The sequence below is a fragment of the Leuresthes tenuis genome, unplaced genomic scaffold (genome assembly GCF_036924035.1).
Source record: "Leuresthes tenuis unplaced genomic scaffold, fLeuTen1.0.hap1 SCAF_16, whole genome shotgun sequence".
NCBI lineage: Eukaryota > Metazoa > Chordata > Actinopteri > Atheriniformes > Atherinopsidae > Leuresthes > Leuresthes tenuis.
Genome location: NW_027325370.1, coordinates 7,899,928 through 7,917,657, shown reverse-complemented (window position 1 = coordinate 7,917,657; position 17,730 = coordinate 7,899,928). Strand labels below are relative to the sequence as shown.

Genomic DNA, 17,730 nt, shown 5'->3' with positions numbered 1-17,730 from the left:
GACAGCCCCAGCAGACAATCAGATGTGCCAGTGATTCATTGCATTGTGTATCAGTGTCTTTGCATTGATAGATAACACTGTTGTTGGTGTAAATGTGAATGTCCTGCCTGCCTGCTGTACTGATGATGTCTGTTTGCTGGCTGATTTGGCTTCATGCTTCCTCCCCTGCCCCCTTCCCTAAATACTTCCTCTTAGTGAATCATGGGAATGACATTTTGCATGGCAATCTTAGTTGAGCTGCATTCCTATGAACATCAGTTCTCTTTGCTTATGTTTCCTGTTGTTCATCCGCTGTCTGGTTTGTTCTCTGTAGTCTGAAGTGCAGTCAGTGCCAGAAGCCCAGGCAGCACAAAGAGATGATTCTCCAATGGATGTGGACCAGCCATCTCCTCTTGAGCAGGACCCTGCACCTCTCGGTATGACTCACTTTCAGCTTGATAATTCTAGTTTAAAACCTCCATTGTTTTTTGCTACTGTAAATGATTTAGCAATTGACACATACAATTAATGCTTTGTCAGTCCCTGATGAAATGTTTTTTATATAATTCTTTACTTTATGTCAAGAGAATTTAATCTAAGCAATAAGAAATTACATGTTTCCTGGTTAAGTGGAACATGTTCAGCTGATGCAGAACAGTATTTATGGTGAACTGCTCAAACAATGATCAAAACGTGCTGCAGCTTTGTGGGTTTTGATTAGTTTATTGAAGACATTTGATGTTTTTTGACCCTAAGTCAGCTTAAAATTCAAGACAAAGTGTATGGTGTAGATGGCACCTATTCTAAAGACAGACAAATGAGCACTTCTCTACCAACTCTGGAGCAGTCTAACATCAAAAAGTCGTTGATGCTAATTGTTTGGTCCACATTTGAAACTTCTGATTTTCTAGATGAAGAGGGAAATGGGCAGTCGGAGAGTGAAGAGAAACTTCCAGACCTGCCTCTGCTCAGTGAGCAGCTGTTGTTGGATGAATTGTGGGACATGCTTGGGGAATGCCTAAAAGAGCTGGAGGAGTCACATGACCAGCACGCCGTACTGGGTTGGTGAAATTAATTTCTTTGTTATTTTGTGGTTGCATGACTTTAAGAGTTTGGTTTTTATGTTTCTATAACTGATATTTTGTGTCTGCAGTGCTCCAGCCTGCTGTGGAGGCCTTCTTTCTGGTTCATGCCACTGAGCGGGAGAGTAAACCCCCTGTTAGGGACACTCGGGAGAGCCAGCTTTCGCACATCAAAGATGAGCCTCCACCACTATCCCCAGCTCCCCTTACTCCTGCCACACCCTCATCCCTAGACCCATTTTTCTCCAGGGAGCCATCCTCCATGCATATCTCTTCAAATCTGCCACCAGACACTCAGAAATTCCTTCGGTTTGCTGGTTAGTCTGAAATATATGATGAAGCAGAGGGATAAAGTATTATTTTCATGCATTGTATAGTTCTTAATAGGACATGTGCTTTTTCTTGTCTTCTTTAGAAACTCACCGCACAGTGCTTAATCAGATCCTGCGACAGTCTACCACTCACTTGGCTGATGGGCCTTTTGCTGTACTCGTTGACTATATCCGCATCCTGGACTTTGATGTTAAGAGGAAGTAAGGGAAATTGTCTTACCTTTATCCTGTGAATTATTATTATTATTCTCAGTTTAAGTCACTAATGGTCTTCCTGTTCATCTTTGCAGGTACTTCCGCCAGGAGTTAGAACGACTTGATGAAGGGCTGAGGAAGGAGGACATGGCTGTGCACGTGAGGCGAGATCATGTGTTTGAAGACTCCTACAGGGAGCTGCATCGCAAGAGCCCAGAGGACATGAAGAATAGGCTGTAAGGCTTGATTACTCTTCTTTTTCCACATGTCTATTCGGTTCAGAAACACTCGACCTGTTTCATTCTGTGCTTCCTCTCTGTTACAGGTACATTGTATTTGAAGGGGAGGAGGGTCAGGATGCCGGTGGCCTGCTGAGGGAATGGTACATGATAATCTCCCGGGAGATGTTCAACCCCATGTATGCCTTGTTCCGCACTTCACCAGGGGACCGTGTCACCTACACCATAAACCCCTCATCCCACTGCAATCCCAACCACCTCAGCTACTTTAAGTTTGTGGGTCGTGTTGTGGCCAAAGCCGTCTATGATAACAGGCTACTGGAGTGCTACTTCACCCGCAGCTTCTACAAGCACATCCTGGGCAAGAGTGTCAGGTATATGAATCCTCAGTAGTAACATAATTGTTCAAGACATGTTTTCAAATGCGCCAACTATCCCAGCCAAGCGTTCTGTATTACTACATCAAATAATGAAATTGTATGAGAGCTGTTTAGCTCCATCTTTCCGTCCTCCTCTTGAATATGTGGTGAACTCATGTATGTGGTTTCAACAGGTACACAGACATGGAAAGTGAGGACTACCCATTCTTCCAGGGGTTGGTGTACTTGTTGGAGAATGATGTTTCTACACTGGGTTATGAGCTGACATTCAGCACAGAGGTTTGCGTCTTCTTAAGTCTTTCAGATATTTACTTTTTTTCCTCGTCACCCTTGATTTCCAGAGAAGGTGGGTGGTTACTGTGTCAACATCTGTCACTGAAATTTGACTGTTGTTTGTAGGTCCAGGAGTTTGGAGTGTGTGAAGTAAGAGACCTCAAGCCAAATGGCGCCAATATTCTTGTCACAGAGGAAAACAAAAAGGAGTATGTACACCTGGTGTGCCAGATGAAGATGACAGGTGGGGATTTAATTTTTCATGAACATTATGGCTGAATTCAAACAACGAAGTGCAAAAAATCACTGTGTGCTTATTTACGGTTAGTTCATTGGTTAAATCTGCTAAAACCATCATAATTGGTAATTATAGATGAAACCACTTGGTGGCAGCAGTCAGATTTTGAATTTTCAGCAAAGTCAAAGGTGTTTCTGCAGCAGGAAGCTGCAACAGTTGAATTTTCACCTTTTTACCTTTTTAAAAAAAAAAAAAAAAAAGATGACCGAAAGCCATTAGTTTCCCAAAATAATGTTCCCACTGTTTTTTTTCTGTGTGTGTGTGTAGGTGCAATCCGCAAACAGCTGGCAGCCTTCCTTGAAGGGTTCTATGAGATCATCCCCAAGAGGCTGATTTCCATCTTCACTGAGCAAGAGCTGGAGCTGCTCATCTCTGGCCTGCCTACAATTGACATTGATGACCTAAAGGCCAACACTGAATATCATAAATACCAGTCCAGCTCCATCCAGGTATAGATGAGTAAACACATTTACAAATATTACAGTTTTAATATTAAACTGTGTGACAAAGCATTTAGGTGTACGTTTAGATAGTCGAACACCCAACTCGGAAGATTAAAAGATTCAATGGACACATTTTGGCTTTGCTTACATTTCCAGCTCAGTCGAGCTGATCTGGCAAATGTTTATTTGTGGAATATTCCAGGTGAACTAGAAAATACAGGATGCAGCTGTGAGACTTTCCATGTAAATGATCTGAATTGTGTCTTTAGCAAAATAACATGACACTCGCTTGCTGCTTCCCTTTTTGGCATTACTGCAAAATAGATGGATAAATCAGAATTTAATTAATTTATCATACGTTTGCTCACTTTGAAATTGTAGATCCAGTGGTTCTGGAGGGCCTTGCGGTCCTTTGACCAGGCAGACCGGGCCAAGTTCCTACAGTTTGTCACTGGTACATCCAAGGTTCCACTCCAGGGTTTTGCTGCTCTGGAGGGAATGAACGGCATCCAGAAGTTCCAAATCCACCGCGATGATCGGTCAACTGACCGCCTGCCATCTGCTCATACCTGGTAAACATGTTGCAAGTGCACAAGTAATATATGCGTTGACTTAATTTAAAACGTCTATTTATGAAAGGTTTTCTTCTTTTTCTCCTCCCTCAGCTTTAACCAGCTGGACCTTCCAGCCTATGAGAGCTATGAGAAGCTGAGACACATGCTGCTGTTGGCCATTCAGGAATGCTCAGAGGGATTCGGACTGGCTTAAACCATGAGACTTTTAACACACACACACACACACACACACACACACACACACTTACACTTACTTTAGATTTGCCTACTCTTGACGCATTCACACCGATAACCTCTGAACGCACGCACACACACACACACACACACACACACACACTATCATAGACATTACTGGATTACTTGTTGAATGGCCTAGTCTTGCTGGTTTCTATTCCATATAAAACCGATAAAACCAGCAAGTGAAATAGACTGATTGACATTGCATACAACACAGAGAGCCTCATTTTGACACAAATGTGTCTCCCTTCCCAATTTAAGGTAAATGCAATGGGGAATTCAGAGGATACAACATGGACTAATATAAGAGATGTTTTCTTCATTTAGTTTGATTTCTCTGTACAAAAGGTTTGGGAGTTTATTATGTTAAATCTTTTTTTGTTCTCTGGCTGTGTAAAAAGAAAAAAAAGAATGTTGTTTGAACAGGATGGTTATAAAACCTTTGGGGAAAAAATGTTGGTGGTTTCCTGTTGCAAATTTGTGACCTCACAAGCCTTGACAATGGGGAACGTTTTTATGAACGACTTGAGATGTTTTGGAGATATCCACAAAAATGCACTTTTCAAAGTTTTGTGGCATTTTTAAGGAAGGATGTTACCGAAAAATATGAAGAGAAAACCCTGAAGGTGATTTAAAAGACAATAACCATAAATTCTAGAGTATTTTTGGCTATTAAATCGCTGACCCAGCCTTGAGCCTTTGAATCAGAGTGGAATAACATGAATAAATGCATAAAATTTCGTTCGTTGTCTCTTAACAGTGTTTTAGCCATTATTTTCAGTGAACTCTTTCAATCAAACAATGTGTCCATTCAGATTACTTCTGGACAGATCCCCGTTGAGTCTCCGGTGACTCGGATATCAATCCCACATGGCATTAATCACACCAGTGACTCAAACAACTGTCCTCTGTCTCTTGCTGTGCTGACACCATCACTTTTGAGCAGGAGCTCGTTGCAGCGCTTTGCCGCTGCCGTCTTCATGATGTCACACAGCCCACGGTGTCCCCTCTTTCAGTCCTCACTACTGATGAAATGGCGACGACAGAGCACTGACGCGGTGTTATCACAGGCTTCGTCTGCTCGTCTTCAACTGGCTGGGAATAGACCCGCACTAAAGCAGACATTTTTGGCTCATATCAAGAACGTCTGGGAGTTAAATGAGAATGTGACTAAACTGCCACAAGGAGAGAAAATCTTGCTGTGAAGAGGTTATACTTAGGAGTATAAAAAAAGAACGAGGGTGTGGCATGTTTATTTGTCTAGTTTCAAAGTCTAAGAACTTGTGGCACTGAGCCTCTGCACAGCTTTAAGTTATTAGTGACATCTCAACAGATAAAATGAACACCTTTATAGTTTTCTAACAGCAATCTGCACCTAAAGTTATGTAGATACTACAAATATCCACGTCATTCATAAAATTTCAGCAAGTAGTTCTTATGAAATCCTGTAAACGACCTGCAGCACCTCAGCCGTCGCCTTGGCAATAATGTTAAGACCGTTGTGAGCGAACGCTAAAATAATGTTACCTTTTAAACAGTGAAACAACTCTTTTTGTCACAGCAATTGTTGCTTAAATTGTAACAACGGTGACGGCTACAATGGCTTGTGAAAGTATTCAAATTTTCTTTTTCCTAAATCCTCCAGAGGATGTTATAACCTGTATTTTTCTTGTGTGTACGTTTGTAATTGACAATAACAAATTTGCCGTGATTGCTCAAGTCACATGAAGAAAAGGAAAAAAATGTGCCGAAGGTGTTACATGCTGCTATGAAACCCCGCAATAGATCTGCTCCAAACTACCTTCAGAAGACACATTAGTTTCACAGGTCTGTCAAATGATCTCAGTATATGTGCACCTGCTCTTACAGGCCCCAGAGTCTGCAAAACCGCTGATCTGGAGGCGTTATCAAGATGAAAGAGCTCCCCTAACAGGTCAGGGACAAGATGTGGAGAAGTCCAAATCAGAGTTTATTTATTAAAGAAATGCATAGAAATGTCCAAACTGGAAGTCCCGTGGAGCACCATTAGAAATATCATGAAAAAAATGGACAGGATCTGTCCAGAGGACCGCTATAAACGGAGCTGAGCTTCACAGAGAAGTGGCCAGAAGAAGAAAAAAAAAAAAAGCCACTGCTTACAGACAACTTCACCAAAAGGTATGTGGGAGACTCTTCAAATAGTCTCCCACATACTAGAAAAGTCCTCTGGTCAGATGAGACGAGAAATAGATTTCTTTACCATCGAGGAAAATGCTTCCTCTGCTGCACGCCCAACACCACTCCTCACCCCAGGAACCCCACCCACGTGGTGAAGCACGGTGGCGGCAGCATCCTGCTGTGGATATTTTTTTCATCAGCAGGGACTGGGAAACTGGTCGGAATTAAATATTCATTTAAATTCCAGGTGATGATTCGACAAAATAGGAAAAAAGTCAAAGGGCGAGAATACTTTTGCTAGCCACTGAATGGAGTTTATTTAGGATTTTTAGTGCATCAAAGTGAGAAAAGGGGGGAAACGTCACGTCTAAAGCTCGTGTCGGGTTATTTGACAGAAAAACATTGAACATTTGCCACAGGTCTGTCATGTAAACAGGAAATGCATTTTACACAGAAAACTTTTTTTTTTAAATGATCTGTTCCTCGCAGACTAATGGTTTCTCCTTCAGACCAAACTTGATATGAACACGGCTTGTGTAGAACTCTCATGCCTGATTACTGCAGCATCACTCGGCTTGAAATGGCTTTCCTCAAGGTACAGAGGCCTTGCCAGCTCACCCTACAAGCAAAGATTGCTTGCTATATGTTGGCTCTTTCTATGTGTATTGGCTTTCGTTTTTCTCGATTACTTATTACAAAGACCTTCATGAAACAGTTGATAGTTTCCACAGGAAAGAGTCTCTGTACAGGTGTCCGAGTTAAATCCTTCGGTTAGAAAATCCTAGTGATTTATCTGCGTTCCTCCTGATAAGCATCACTGTGAGTGTCCACTCAACATTCCTGATATACTGTGCATCTGCTCAAAGTTCCTTTTTTTTAAAATGTCATAACACACAAGATGACATTCCCACATCTTCATACTCAAATTTAAGCATCTCTGCTGTAAGAGTCCTCGTTTTTACTAACAAAATCCTATATGTCACCAGAGATTTGGAGCTCATCATTTTGTATAAATTGCTTTGCCATAATACCCAGTGTCGTGCCTTCCTGGGTTTCCCCTCCACTTAAGCTCTTGCATGCCTGCACCTGTCGCTCCCTCTTTTTCTCTCCATTGTCCCATGTGTATCCACCTTCCTTTAACCACTCTCGCGTGCTGAATTCGTTCCACTCGAGGACCCCCAACAACAGTGGAAATCGAACTGAACCCACCCACCCGCCGATGTTTCTTTTCTGCCTCTTTGACCCTCCCCCACCGCAGCTCCCGCTGAAAACCTGCTCACACCGGTGGCAGAATAGAGAGCGTCCATGTCTGATTTAGTGCATGCTGAGGCGTGATAAATGAAATTACAGTGCTGTCATGCAGAGATTTCCGAGCCTTTTCGAAGACCTGGTTTTTCAGTGCCCGCCACATCCCTTTTATGTCTGGAGCACGCACAGCCTTCTGCGAGCATCTGTTGCTGTGCTGAGACTTTGATTTGCTTGTACAGGAGAAAACTCAATCTTTGCAAAGAATTTTGCCTGTTGAAAGGTTTCGCTGCACATTGCCTCACATGCGAGTTAACTTCTCAGAAATCATGTTGCAACTTTGGCTCGAGTTTGCCAGTTTACAGTAAATGTCAGCTGGTGCTGGATCTCTCAGCACTGCTGCCAAATAGCTTTTCCAATTCATTGTTCCAGCTGCACTGCATGGGGATCATTAGATTTCACAGCAAACAAGTTGTTCCTGATCCCCACGAGCTTCCTGTTTTCCAGGAAACCACGAAGGGCTGACTACTACTAGAATTGAAACTGTGGTACTTCAGCTTTTTACATTTTACACTTTGAGAAACAAATGGATTGTGATTTGTTTAAAAGTTCGACATCAACTAGTGTGTGTGTGAAGAGAATATCTTATTGGTGATACAGAGCAACTATCATAGGATTCCGTCTTCATCACTGATGGTAGGAAAGGAAGGAAAGAAGGCCGGTGGAGTTAATTGATAATGACTACTTTGTGTACAAGCAAGAAAGCTTTCAGTCTTATAGTTTACTGCTGCTGCCTTCGGTGGCTGTGGGATAAATCACTTTTATTAGTGTTCACAGAGCAAAATGATAAAAGGTATTTTTTACTGCAGAGCCCAAATGGGCAAAGGGACAAAGTCAGTTCATTAGAGTAACTGGTTTATGTTTCTAATTCATACTGAAGTAAATTGACAGTGTTTAACCCTTTCTTTGCTGAAATCACTCAAAATGTTCCTGAAGCTTGATGTACATTTAATCACTTAACTCTGGGTTCAGTAACAGAGAATAGCAGTCAGCACTATTGTTATTTGCTTACAGTCAAGGCAAATAACGTGTTGTTTCATCATGGCAGAATTTCTAAATCTAAAGAACCGCAGTGGAATCTTTCAAATCAGATTCAGGGTTGTGTGTTCTCTCACATTCCTCTATTTCTGGAACTTCTTCCAGCAAACGTTGTGAATTATTGCGGCAAATGCGTAGATGAAGGAGAAGCTTGACATATCAAGGTGGACAGGAGCAGCCTCCAGTTTTGACAGCAGTGTGACAACTTAGAGAAGGTGTGATGTTTTGAATCTGTCGGGTGTGTCATCACCTCCTGATTAGGCTCCATCTTTGCTCTTCCTGTGAGGACAGCGTCTGGAGAGGAGAGCAGCAACAACTAGAGTCTGCTTAGTCGCATACTGACTAATGTTTTTGGCTTTGCACTGTCTTTTAAGAACCAGGATTTGTGTATCATTTTATCATCATTATTTATTTTACTTTTTTTAAGCTGGGCTCAGGTGTGTTTAAGTTTAGCAGAAGCACAGAGACCACATCCAAACTAGAAATGACAAGTCTGCCTACTGTAAAGGTCATAGTCTTTATTACCTCTGCGTTTCCATGTCTCTGCGGTCGCTAGCTATCTAGCACTTTCCGAGGGCAACCCCCTCCCTTTCCAGCCTCTGCTTCACCTCCCCTCAGAGGCACAGCGGTGGGCACCTTGTGGCATTTTAGAGGAGGCAAGCAACTGCATGAAATTCAGCCTCGTCTCATTAGAGATCACGAAATGCGGTCAACTACTAACGGCTATCATTGGCCAAAGTGATATTGTTGAGCCACAGACTGAGACATAATATAGCAGCAGGCAATAGCTACTGAATGATTAGATGGCCCCATCTGAAATGAACAGCTTATTCATCTGTAACTATAACAGGGAGATGTTCCGTTTAAACAGATGTGTCAGAGGTTGCCCCATTACAAAGCATTTAGGAACTGTGAGGACAGTGATGGTTGTTTTTATTTTAGAGATAAAAAAAAAAACCTTTGAATTGTCAGACTTTATACTTATAAGCATTACAGTCACTCCTTTGCGTTGAAAACATGGCACACTGTGCAGAAACTTCCTTACAAAAGCCTTGATTCGAATATAAGTGGTGAATTTGGGTATACAAAAGCTGCAACTTGCCATTTCCACTCTAAGAGACTGCCCTCATTTTGTCTCTCTGGTAACAACAACATCTCATCTGTCATGGAGCTCTAACCTTTGGTGAATCTCGTTTGTTTGAGGGTGACTCAGAGCTATTTCCATGCAGTTAACGTGCTTAATCAGATATGTTCTGGTGGGTAAAGTGCTGGTCATATTTAGAAGCCAAGCCACTCTAAGCATGGCAGAAAACTAAATCAGTCATTTCCCTTCAATTAGCGAGTGATTAACGCCAGGTCAGAAACGTCTGACTGACCTTCTGCCCGCTTAATGACTTTAACCAGATCAATGGCCCTCCAAAAGCTGGCCACATTGACAGTTGGAATGTAGGAGAAAAAGAGCCCACTTCTCACTCAAGATCCATCCGTGGCTTTGTTGTTTAACACCTTTTTCTTTTTCACATGAACACCTTTTTTTTTTTCCACTTTTCACTAATTGCTGCTGGCTCACAGCTTAATTTCTAACTTTTTCTGCCACTTTGTTGTTCCGAATTTCCTTTGACGCCCTTACCGGCACACGTTCAGTAAGAAATGATCACTTTCAGTGTGAACACTTATTTATTGCATTTAGGAGATTTTTATTATCTAATCACAAAAGCAAGGTGGCTCCCAGTAACAAAAGCACAAGGGCCTCATTTATAAAACAGATCACACTATCAGTTCACCCGTTGAGCAGAAAATTCCAGTAGTGGCTATATTGTAGTTTTACACATCTATATGCATGTGTCCAAGCTTGAGGGGGTCTTTGTATGAGCTTGATGCACACTTTTGGAGATCCTTTCAGCTGAAGTTATGAGTAATTGATTAAAAGACACAGGGATGGATGAATAAATGAATACATAATCTAAGCTGAACTCTGTACGGTTTTGTATGTCAACCCCCTGAATAAGTTGTGTTGCCCGCTTCAGTCTCCTGATCTCATCCACCAAATGTGTACTTTTCTCTGTGGGTGCAGGGCTGAGCTCTCATTTGCTTTGGTGTATAATGAGGGTTTTATTCATTTAATGTAAGACCATTGTCAGGAATTATCTCAAGGTTTAGCTGTAGTAAAAACTTTGAACCTTTTATAAACGACACTGCAAATGTCCAGTCAGTCGGTACGAACTACTGTGAAACCGAATTGGCAAAAATGAATGAACTCAAGCTGTTGTATTATTTATGTTTTTCCTGTTGTGAAATGTCAAAAATTTGCTGAACAAAATTCACAAAGTGCTCTTTAACCTCAACATCTGACATTGCACAGTGATAAGAATAATGAAGTGATGTGGAAATAGTAAGAGGTAATGATGCATTTTCCCACACTGGGTCTTCCTGGAATTGTTTATCCCATGAACCTCGTGTTTTCCACGCTAGCTTCCCATAAACTATGAAGAAGTCCATACTATTTTTTTTTCTTTTGCCATTTGTTTCTATTGATCTTCTTTGGAGACAGTATTCATGACATGTTACAGTCACAACACCCACAGATGCTTTTCACACACACTTCATAGGCTTAAAGCATTTCCTTGTTTTCTTCAGATCCTTTCATTCAGCCCATCGGTTCCTCCATTGCAGATAGTTGTCTGTGGTAAAGCCGGACCATCGTAACTGTTGTCCCCTTTTCAACTTTATCCTCGTGTCCACACACCCTGATGGTGCAGTGATGCTGGGCTTTTAAACTACTTTCTTCCCTGACTGAACCAAAGAGAACTTTTGAGGACATTTAACAATGTTTATGGTTTCCAGCTGTGAATATCTATGCATTTTTTTGTGTCCAAAACACTATGAAATACTATTCTCAGCTCCCTATCAGCTTTGATGTCATGCAATTTCTATCTCAATACTTCCTCTTTGTCTGGACCTCCACACTCTCACAGCAGCCATTTGCTCTATTTCCCTGCTCCCCTTGCTTTTTAAGCTGATGGAATTGTATTGCCCTCTCTCTGTGTTTTGCTGACTGCATGTTTTTCCTGCAACTCCAGACTTTAAGTTGTTCATTCACAAGCTTCCCCCCTCCCTCTCGCTGAACCTGTCTCTCTACTCGTATATCATTCCATCTTTTCCGACAGTCTGCCAGCTAACTCACTTACGGTCAAGTCCGGGAGGAAAGAAAATGGGCAGAGAGCTTTTGCAAGTGCAGGCACATCTCATAGATAAATGTTCCTATGTAAAAGCCCAGCTATATGACAGATTGACAGTTGAAGTAAATGTGTCCTCTTAAAGGTTAACATTTGCTATGAGGAGGTGAAACAATCAAGACATTCTCTCAACAGATCGATTCGATGGAGACTTCCTTTCCAAGATGCTAATTTCCTTCCATCTCTTTAGATCTCACAGTAAGACCTTCTGTTTTAGGAGCCTGCACTAAACAGAAGCTGAATCATATCACATCATGTCAGAAACCTTATTGTTGACAAAGGCAAAAACATTATGTTCTAATATCTGCCCTATTGGTTTTATGTTCAAAATATTGTTAAAAATCACTTGAGTGAAAGAAGGAGCTGAGTTTGACTCCTCATGTTCTTCCACAGTTGGTGTCTTCATTGACTTGACTTCTCAGCCTTTCTTCGGCCATCAAACTTCTCTTGAGTGTCACACATAACTGGCATCATCAATCATTTATGTCCACGCTGTCTGCTGCTGTGGCATCTTTTGTCTAAATGCCTGGCAGATTTTTCGGACAGCAGTGGCAGATGGGCAAGCTTGGCAACCTCAAGCTGGAGATGCACAAAGAAAAACAACAGCAGATCAGTGAGAAGAGGGTTTCCTGACTGGACCAGGTGCTGCCCCAATTTCCTGAGCTTTATATTTAGCAACAGATGTGGACCGAGAGTGTAACTGTGCTAATTGTTTTTCTGCCTCCACTTTTATTTCAGGAACAGGATCAAAAGTTATTTGTGTACTCATACTTGTGTATCTCTGTACTGTTAATCTCCACCTTATGTAGCTACAACAGAAAGAGGCAATTAAGCACACAAAGGGCCCAGGTGATACATTAAGAGATCGTAAATTGTAAAATTTTCAATGATCTTAAAAAGTTTCAAAACATTCACAGCTATGCTGGAAGATCCGTGTATAAGAAGTGGTCAAAATCATTGTGATGTCACCCACTGGTTTGCGACTATTTCGAAGTCTCAAGATCTACATTTGGCTCTTGCTATCTTGGTCTTTTTGGATTGACCGTATTTGGTACAGAGTTGGGATGTTTAGTGATTTTTGGATTTGGAAGTATTTATCTGTCAGTCCTAGTTTCTTTGAAATGGTAGTCAACAAACCAGTGGGTGGCATCAGGGTAATTCTGTCCATTTCCTGTAGATTATAGATTACCTCCTACCTCCCCAAAGGATTTTGTATAACGACCGTGATAAACCAATAGTGCTACGTCTCAAATGTTTGAATGATATCAGGATAAACAAAGATGTGAATCTTGGTAACCATTATGTAGTAAACATCGACAATGTGAATTTAAACAGCAAAAGTTTGGATGTGCTGTATTACAATGCTGAACTGCTCTTATACATAGCCTCACCATAGATTTTATGTAAAGATGGAGGTAGTTATCCATCATCAGATGTGAAGCTTTGTCGAATTGCCTGAAAGTGGTGGATACTGGGTGCTCCAACAAACTTCTGTTCAAAAGTAATCAACTTCACTTGTGAATTCTTAAGTCAATCTATTCAATTAATAGATTCAGTCTTGATGCTGGCAGCGATTTTCGAAAAGAATTCCATAATTAAATGGTTTTCAGGCTAAGGTACAGGTCAGGTTTAATTAAGTATCCCTTTTCAGCGTTTTACCCCCTTGAACAATTCTGGCACCAAAAAGATAAAAAAATATAATTCCCCCAGAAGGCTTTAAAACGACAGCATTAATTTTTCAGTGTCCCATAATGTTAAAGACTGATCAGCTTGCTTGTAATTTAGAAATGTAAATCTCTGTACAATGTAACTCAAGTGGTCAACTGTTGCTGCCACAGACCAGATTTTCCATCCATAAAGTAACTTAAAGGAACTATGTTCTCTGCATTTTTCATCTATTGCATTTGATAAGGTTTCACATTAGTACTTGCTCAGGAGCTGGAGACTCATAAGTGCATTTACATAATAGAAAATAAGTACCTGTTAGAGTAATCTTAAAACAGCGAGAGGAAAAGTATTCTACAGTCTGCAGGCAGCAAATGAAAAAGGCCAAGCAGATGTGAAGTTGAAATTGAGCAGTGTAATTATTTAGAGGATCTAAAACGTTTTGTAGAACAAAATAAGAACTGAAGTGCTTTCAAGTATCAAGCACCAGTTTACACAGTTTTTTCAAAGGAAATGAAAGCACATTCAGTTTTGCATTTCTGAATTTTGGATGAGCTGCAGGGGAAGCAGAGATGACAAAAACATAAATTACTGTTAATCCCGGTGCAGCAGACAAAAGCATTCTAAACAAAAGATCTTTATCATCATGTCTGTTGGGTTATAGCCAACCAATGACATTTAACAATTGTGTTATCTTGTCAGAGCAAACTAACACAGCCAGGCAGTCCCTGGACTTCCCAGCTCTTTATTTCCCGAAAATTAGTGCAACACTCACATGAGAGACAACAATGATTCCAGATATATTTTTTTATTCACCAGCGTTATGTAACATTCATCCCAGTAGAGCCTGTGATCATACTATGATGAAACAAATCTCAGCTGAACTCCGAGAAATCCAATCAATGTAAAAGTTGAGCCCAGAGATTAAAAATACTGAACCTTATATGCTTGTGTTTTACCATAGTGCTTTATCGGCTCCTAGAATGAGAAGCTGAAGAGCACAGAGCATCCTGAAGGGCAACAGGCCATATGCTCAGTATGTATTATAATGCCTGACACTGCATCACAATCACTATAAGAACCAAATTCCAGAGTCATTGGGCCTACTAATCCTGACTGTGGACAGAGGAAGATGAGGACAGGAGACGGGAGAGAGGATGGAAGCTAACACAATAAAGGAATGGCCAGAATCCTCAGAGAGTGAGGTGAGGAGAGAGTAAGGGAGGGAACAGAGGAGGAGGAGGAAGGGAGGCAAGCAGAGAAGAAGGGTGATGTCACCTCTAACAGGCAGCCAATGAGAGTCAGGGAGGGAGGGAGAGAGTGCGGTCGAATGAGGGTGTGTTTTTCTATCACTGCAGCATCAGCGAGAGGCGAGGGGCACAATCAATTTCACAGAGAAGAGGAAGAAAAGACACAAGTAGATAAGGAAGGAGAAAAGAAAGAGGACGCAAGGAGTTGTCAAAGGAAAGGAGCCACACTGTGGAGGTAAGAGGGTCTTTTTGTGACGAGAGGGACAGTTTGTCATCAAATGGAATAAGAGCAGTAGTGAGCTGTGGTGAGCAGATTAATTAGGCTGTTAGGTGGAGGTGGCTTGTTATGGAATCTCACCTTTGGATCATCTTCAGGCAGTAAAGGATGATTGTCTGGATCATAGACATCAGCCTCTTATTTCGATATGCTCTCTTTGGAGATTGATCTTATTGCCATCCATTACGGTGATTGTTTATGTTAATTTCAACACACTTAATTGAAACGATAACTATGAAACGAATGTCACTGGACTTAACTGAGGTAACTGTAACACTGGATCAGCAGATGTCACAGATAACCTGTTGGTAAAAAATATTGTCAGAGAAAAAATGCTTTTCTCTTCTTCCTGTGTCTTAATCTTTCATCTGCATGCAACAGGGTCTCCTCTGACATTAATATTGAATATGCAGCAGTGCTGAGCACTATTGTACCACCTCACTGAACACTTTACTGGTCATAAGTTTTGTTTAATATTGCCTCATGTCTACTTTCTTACCCGAGATGAGTTGAGATACATGTGTCGAAAGCTACATGCAATAATGACTCAAGAAATGCGCTAGTAGAATGTTTTTTTTTGTTGCGGTGGATGAAACTCGGCTATCAGGTGATCAACACAGCAGAGCAGTCTACAACAATTTTCTAGTCTTTCAGTCCTATTTCTTGTAGCTGTAGTGTATGTATTTTTTGGCAAGGCAGTGACGAGATAAGTAATCTTAAACTAAATGCTTTGAAGGAAAGGAGGAGGAAGTTGAGAAGAACTGCGATAAAGACAGAAAGAAAGAGAGATTCAGATGTCAACAGGAGACAATAAGAGAGACCTTCATTCTGAAGGAGATGTCGGAGGGAAAATAAGGGTGGGGCAGCGCACACAGCAGACTGTGGAGGCGTGCCAGTGAAAAGAAGGCACTCACCTGGCTGTATGCCATACAGATGCCAACTGTCAAGCACTTTGGTCTCTTAAATGTCCTTTTCTACACCTGCTGAAAGAGAATGCTCCACCAGTTGTGTTAATGATGTAGAATCCTGAATCGCTAGAAGTGTTGCTTCAGGCAGGTAGCTTGTTCCGTGAAGGTTGTTACTGCATGTCTGGTGTTTTGTGCACGCCATGAGCGTCTCATGCTTGACGACATGACTGGACTCACAATAATATAACTAACAGTTTGATCGCTAAAAGTATCAGCTCTATCGTGGCAGTGCATGTGTGTGTGCCTGTGGCATGTTGAGCCTGCTCTTCCTCTCCCTCCCTTGCCTCAGTTGCCTGCAGCTTGTCCCAGATGAACCCCGTCAAGAGACCAGAGGGGAGGGAAGACACTGCCCAACAATGACTTGTTACCATCTGTACAACATCCATAAACATACTGCACTGCACACAGCCACACAATAGATCAAGATACAGCTGCTGAGGAGGGTGTGGGAGTGAATGAGTCTGTGTGTATGGAGCCTCTGTGTGGCAGCAATGCTCCAGAGACCCACTGCTGGTCACATTACCATTCTATTTAATGCAGTCGGTTTTGTTTGGCTGTGGCAGGCTGTCATGGGAGCTGCTGGTGTAGCAGGGATTTTATTGTCAGAGTAGCTTGACTTGGAGTCAATGATTACTCTTGCTACATTATGGTGCAGAATGAAATCTCCCCTCTGATGCTGACTTCTAATTGAGCTGTTCCACCAAAGAGATGGATGGAAATGGGGATTTATGTGAGAAGAGATGGACAGAGCGACAGGGATCTGGGACAGAAAGACAGCGGAGGATGTTGTAAACAGCATGAAAAACATGGAGCAGAACAATCTGGTCTTCCATTTGAAAGGCAAAGCAATTTGCATCTTGTAATGCCTGTTCACTGCAATAGGTATTGACAGGTGCAGCAGGAGATAATCAACAAGGATATAAAAAAGGGGCAAGGTCACAAGGGAAGATGTGCTGTAGCAAAATTAAGAATTATGTAAACAGAGGGCAAGAAGATCAAATGGAGGATTTCTGTATAATCGAAAAAAAACGATTATGAGACTAATTATGACTGAAAAAGATTGTATAGTTATATAGATTATATAGTCAATTTTATATGCTTCTGTCATATTCCTTTTATGGTATGTTGGTCCTGTGTTGAAGTGGAGAGCTGGTGTTGTGTAGGAGGGAAGACTGACCTGCTCCTAAGTAGATCAGTGCAGTGGTGGTCCTTCACTCCTCAGCCACCTGTTATAGCCAGAGGACTTCTTTGTCAGTCATCTTGCTCATAAAACAAAGATACATGAACACATACAGACACGAATGCATTTATTGTGCACATGTTCTGCAGCACAAACAAGCCCTTTGTAAACATCACTTAGCAGTGCTCTAAATGAAAGATTCTCTGATGTTGCCTCTCCGGCCTGATTACTTAAGTGTCTGCTTCTGATCAAAGACCACACTTAACACTTTCCTGGGATTCAGCCATTGAAGCTGCAGTGGAGTAAAATAAGGGTTAAGAGGGAGAACTGTCTCTCAGACTGAAGTGTCAACAAAAATACTTTAATCTTTTTTATTCTCCTTTGAGGTTCATAGTTGTAAAGCTACAAACTCACTGACTCAGATTCAAAGGATTGGGAGTGAATTACCTTAAGTTAACTGCCAGCATGTGCACATGTTTTCAACGCCTTGCATGTGTTTATGTAGTTCAGCATCAAGATCCAGTGTACCTTCCCCATGCTGTCAAACTAGAGTCCCCCTTACACATCAAGCTGCAGCTTGAAGGCTGTTTGATTTAGACTGTGCAGATGGGAGTCAGCCCT

The 17,730-nt window shown here is 41.6% G+C and overlaps 2 protein-coding genes across 16 annotated transcripts in view; both read left to right on the top strand.

Annotated features, from left to right (window-relative positions):
• Window positions 1–4,774, top strand: part of huwe1 (HECT, UBA and WWE domain containing E3 ubiquitin protein ligase 1) — a 40,248-nt gene extending 35,474 nt beyond the window's left edge. For all 13 annotated transcript variants that reach the window (XM_072366324.1, XM_072366323.1, XM_072366319.1 and 10 more), the window contains 11 exons: window positions 314–416; window positions 891–1,040; window positions 1,133–1,378; window positions 1,477–1,594; window positions 1,684–1,824; window positions 1,914–2,201; window positions 2,381–2,486; window positions 2,607–2,724; window positions 3,046–3,227; window positions 3,603–3,793; window positions 3,887–4,774. In XM_072366324.1, the coding sequence (XP_072222425.1) occupies window positions 314–416; window positions 891–1,040; window positions 1,133–1,378; window positions 1,477–1,594; window positions 1,684–1,824; window positions 1,914–2,201; window positions 2,381–2,486; window positions 2,607–2,724; window positions 3,046–3,227; window positions 3,603–3,793; window positions 3,887–3,989 (1,746 nt within the window). In that variant the 3' untranslated portion in view covers window positions 3,990–4,774. The remainder of the gene's footprint in view (window positions 1–313; window positions 417–890; window positions 1,041–1,132; window positions 1,379–1,476; window positions 1,595–1,683; window positions 1,825–1,913; window positions 2,202–2,380; window positions 2,487–2,606; window positions 2,725–3,045; window positions 3,228–3,602; window positions 3,794–3,886) is intronic.
• Window positions 4,775–14,772: 9,998 nt separating this feature from the next.
• Window positions 14,773–17,730, top strand: part of l1cama (L1 cell adhesion molecule, paralog a) — a 39,677-nt gene continuing 36,719 nt past the window's right edge. For all 3 annotated transcript variants that reach the window (XM_072367440.1, XM_072367439.1, XM_072367438.1), the window contains exon 1: window positions 14,773–14,919. The gene's annotated coding sequence lies outside the window, so the exon portion shown is untranslated. The remainder of the gene's footprint in view (window positions 14,920–17,730) is intronic.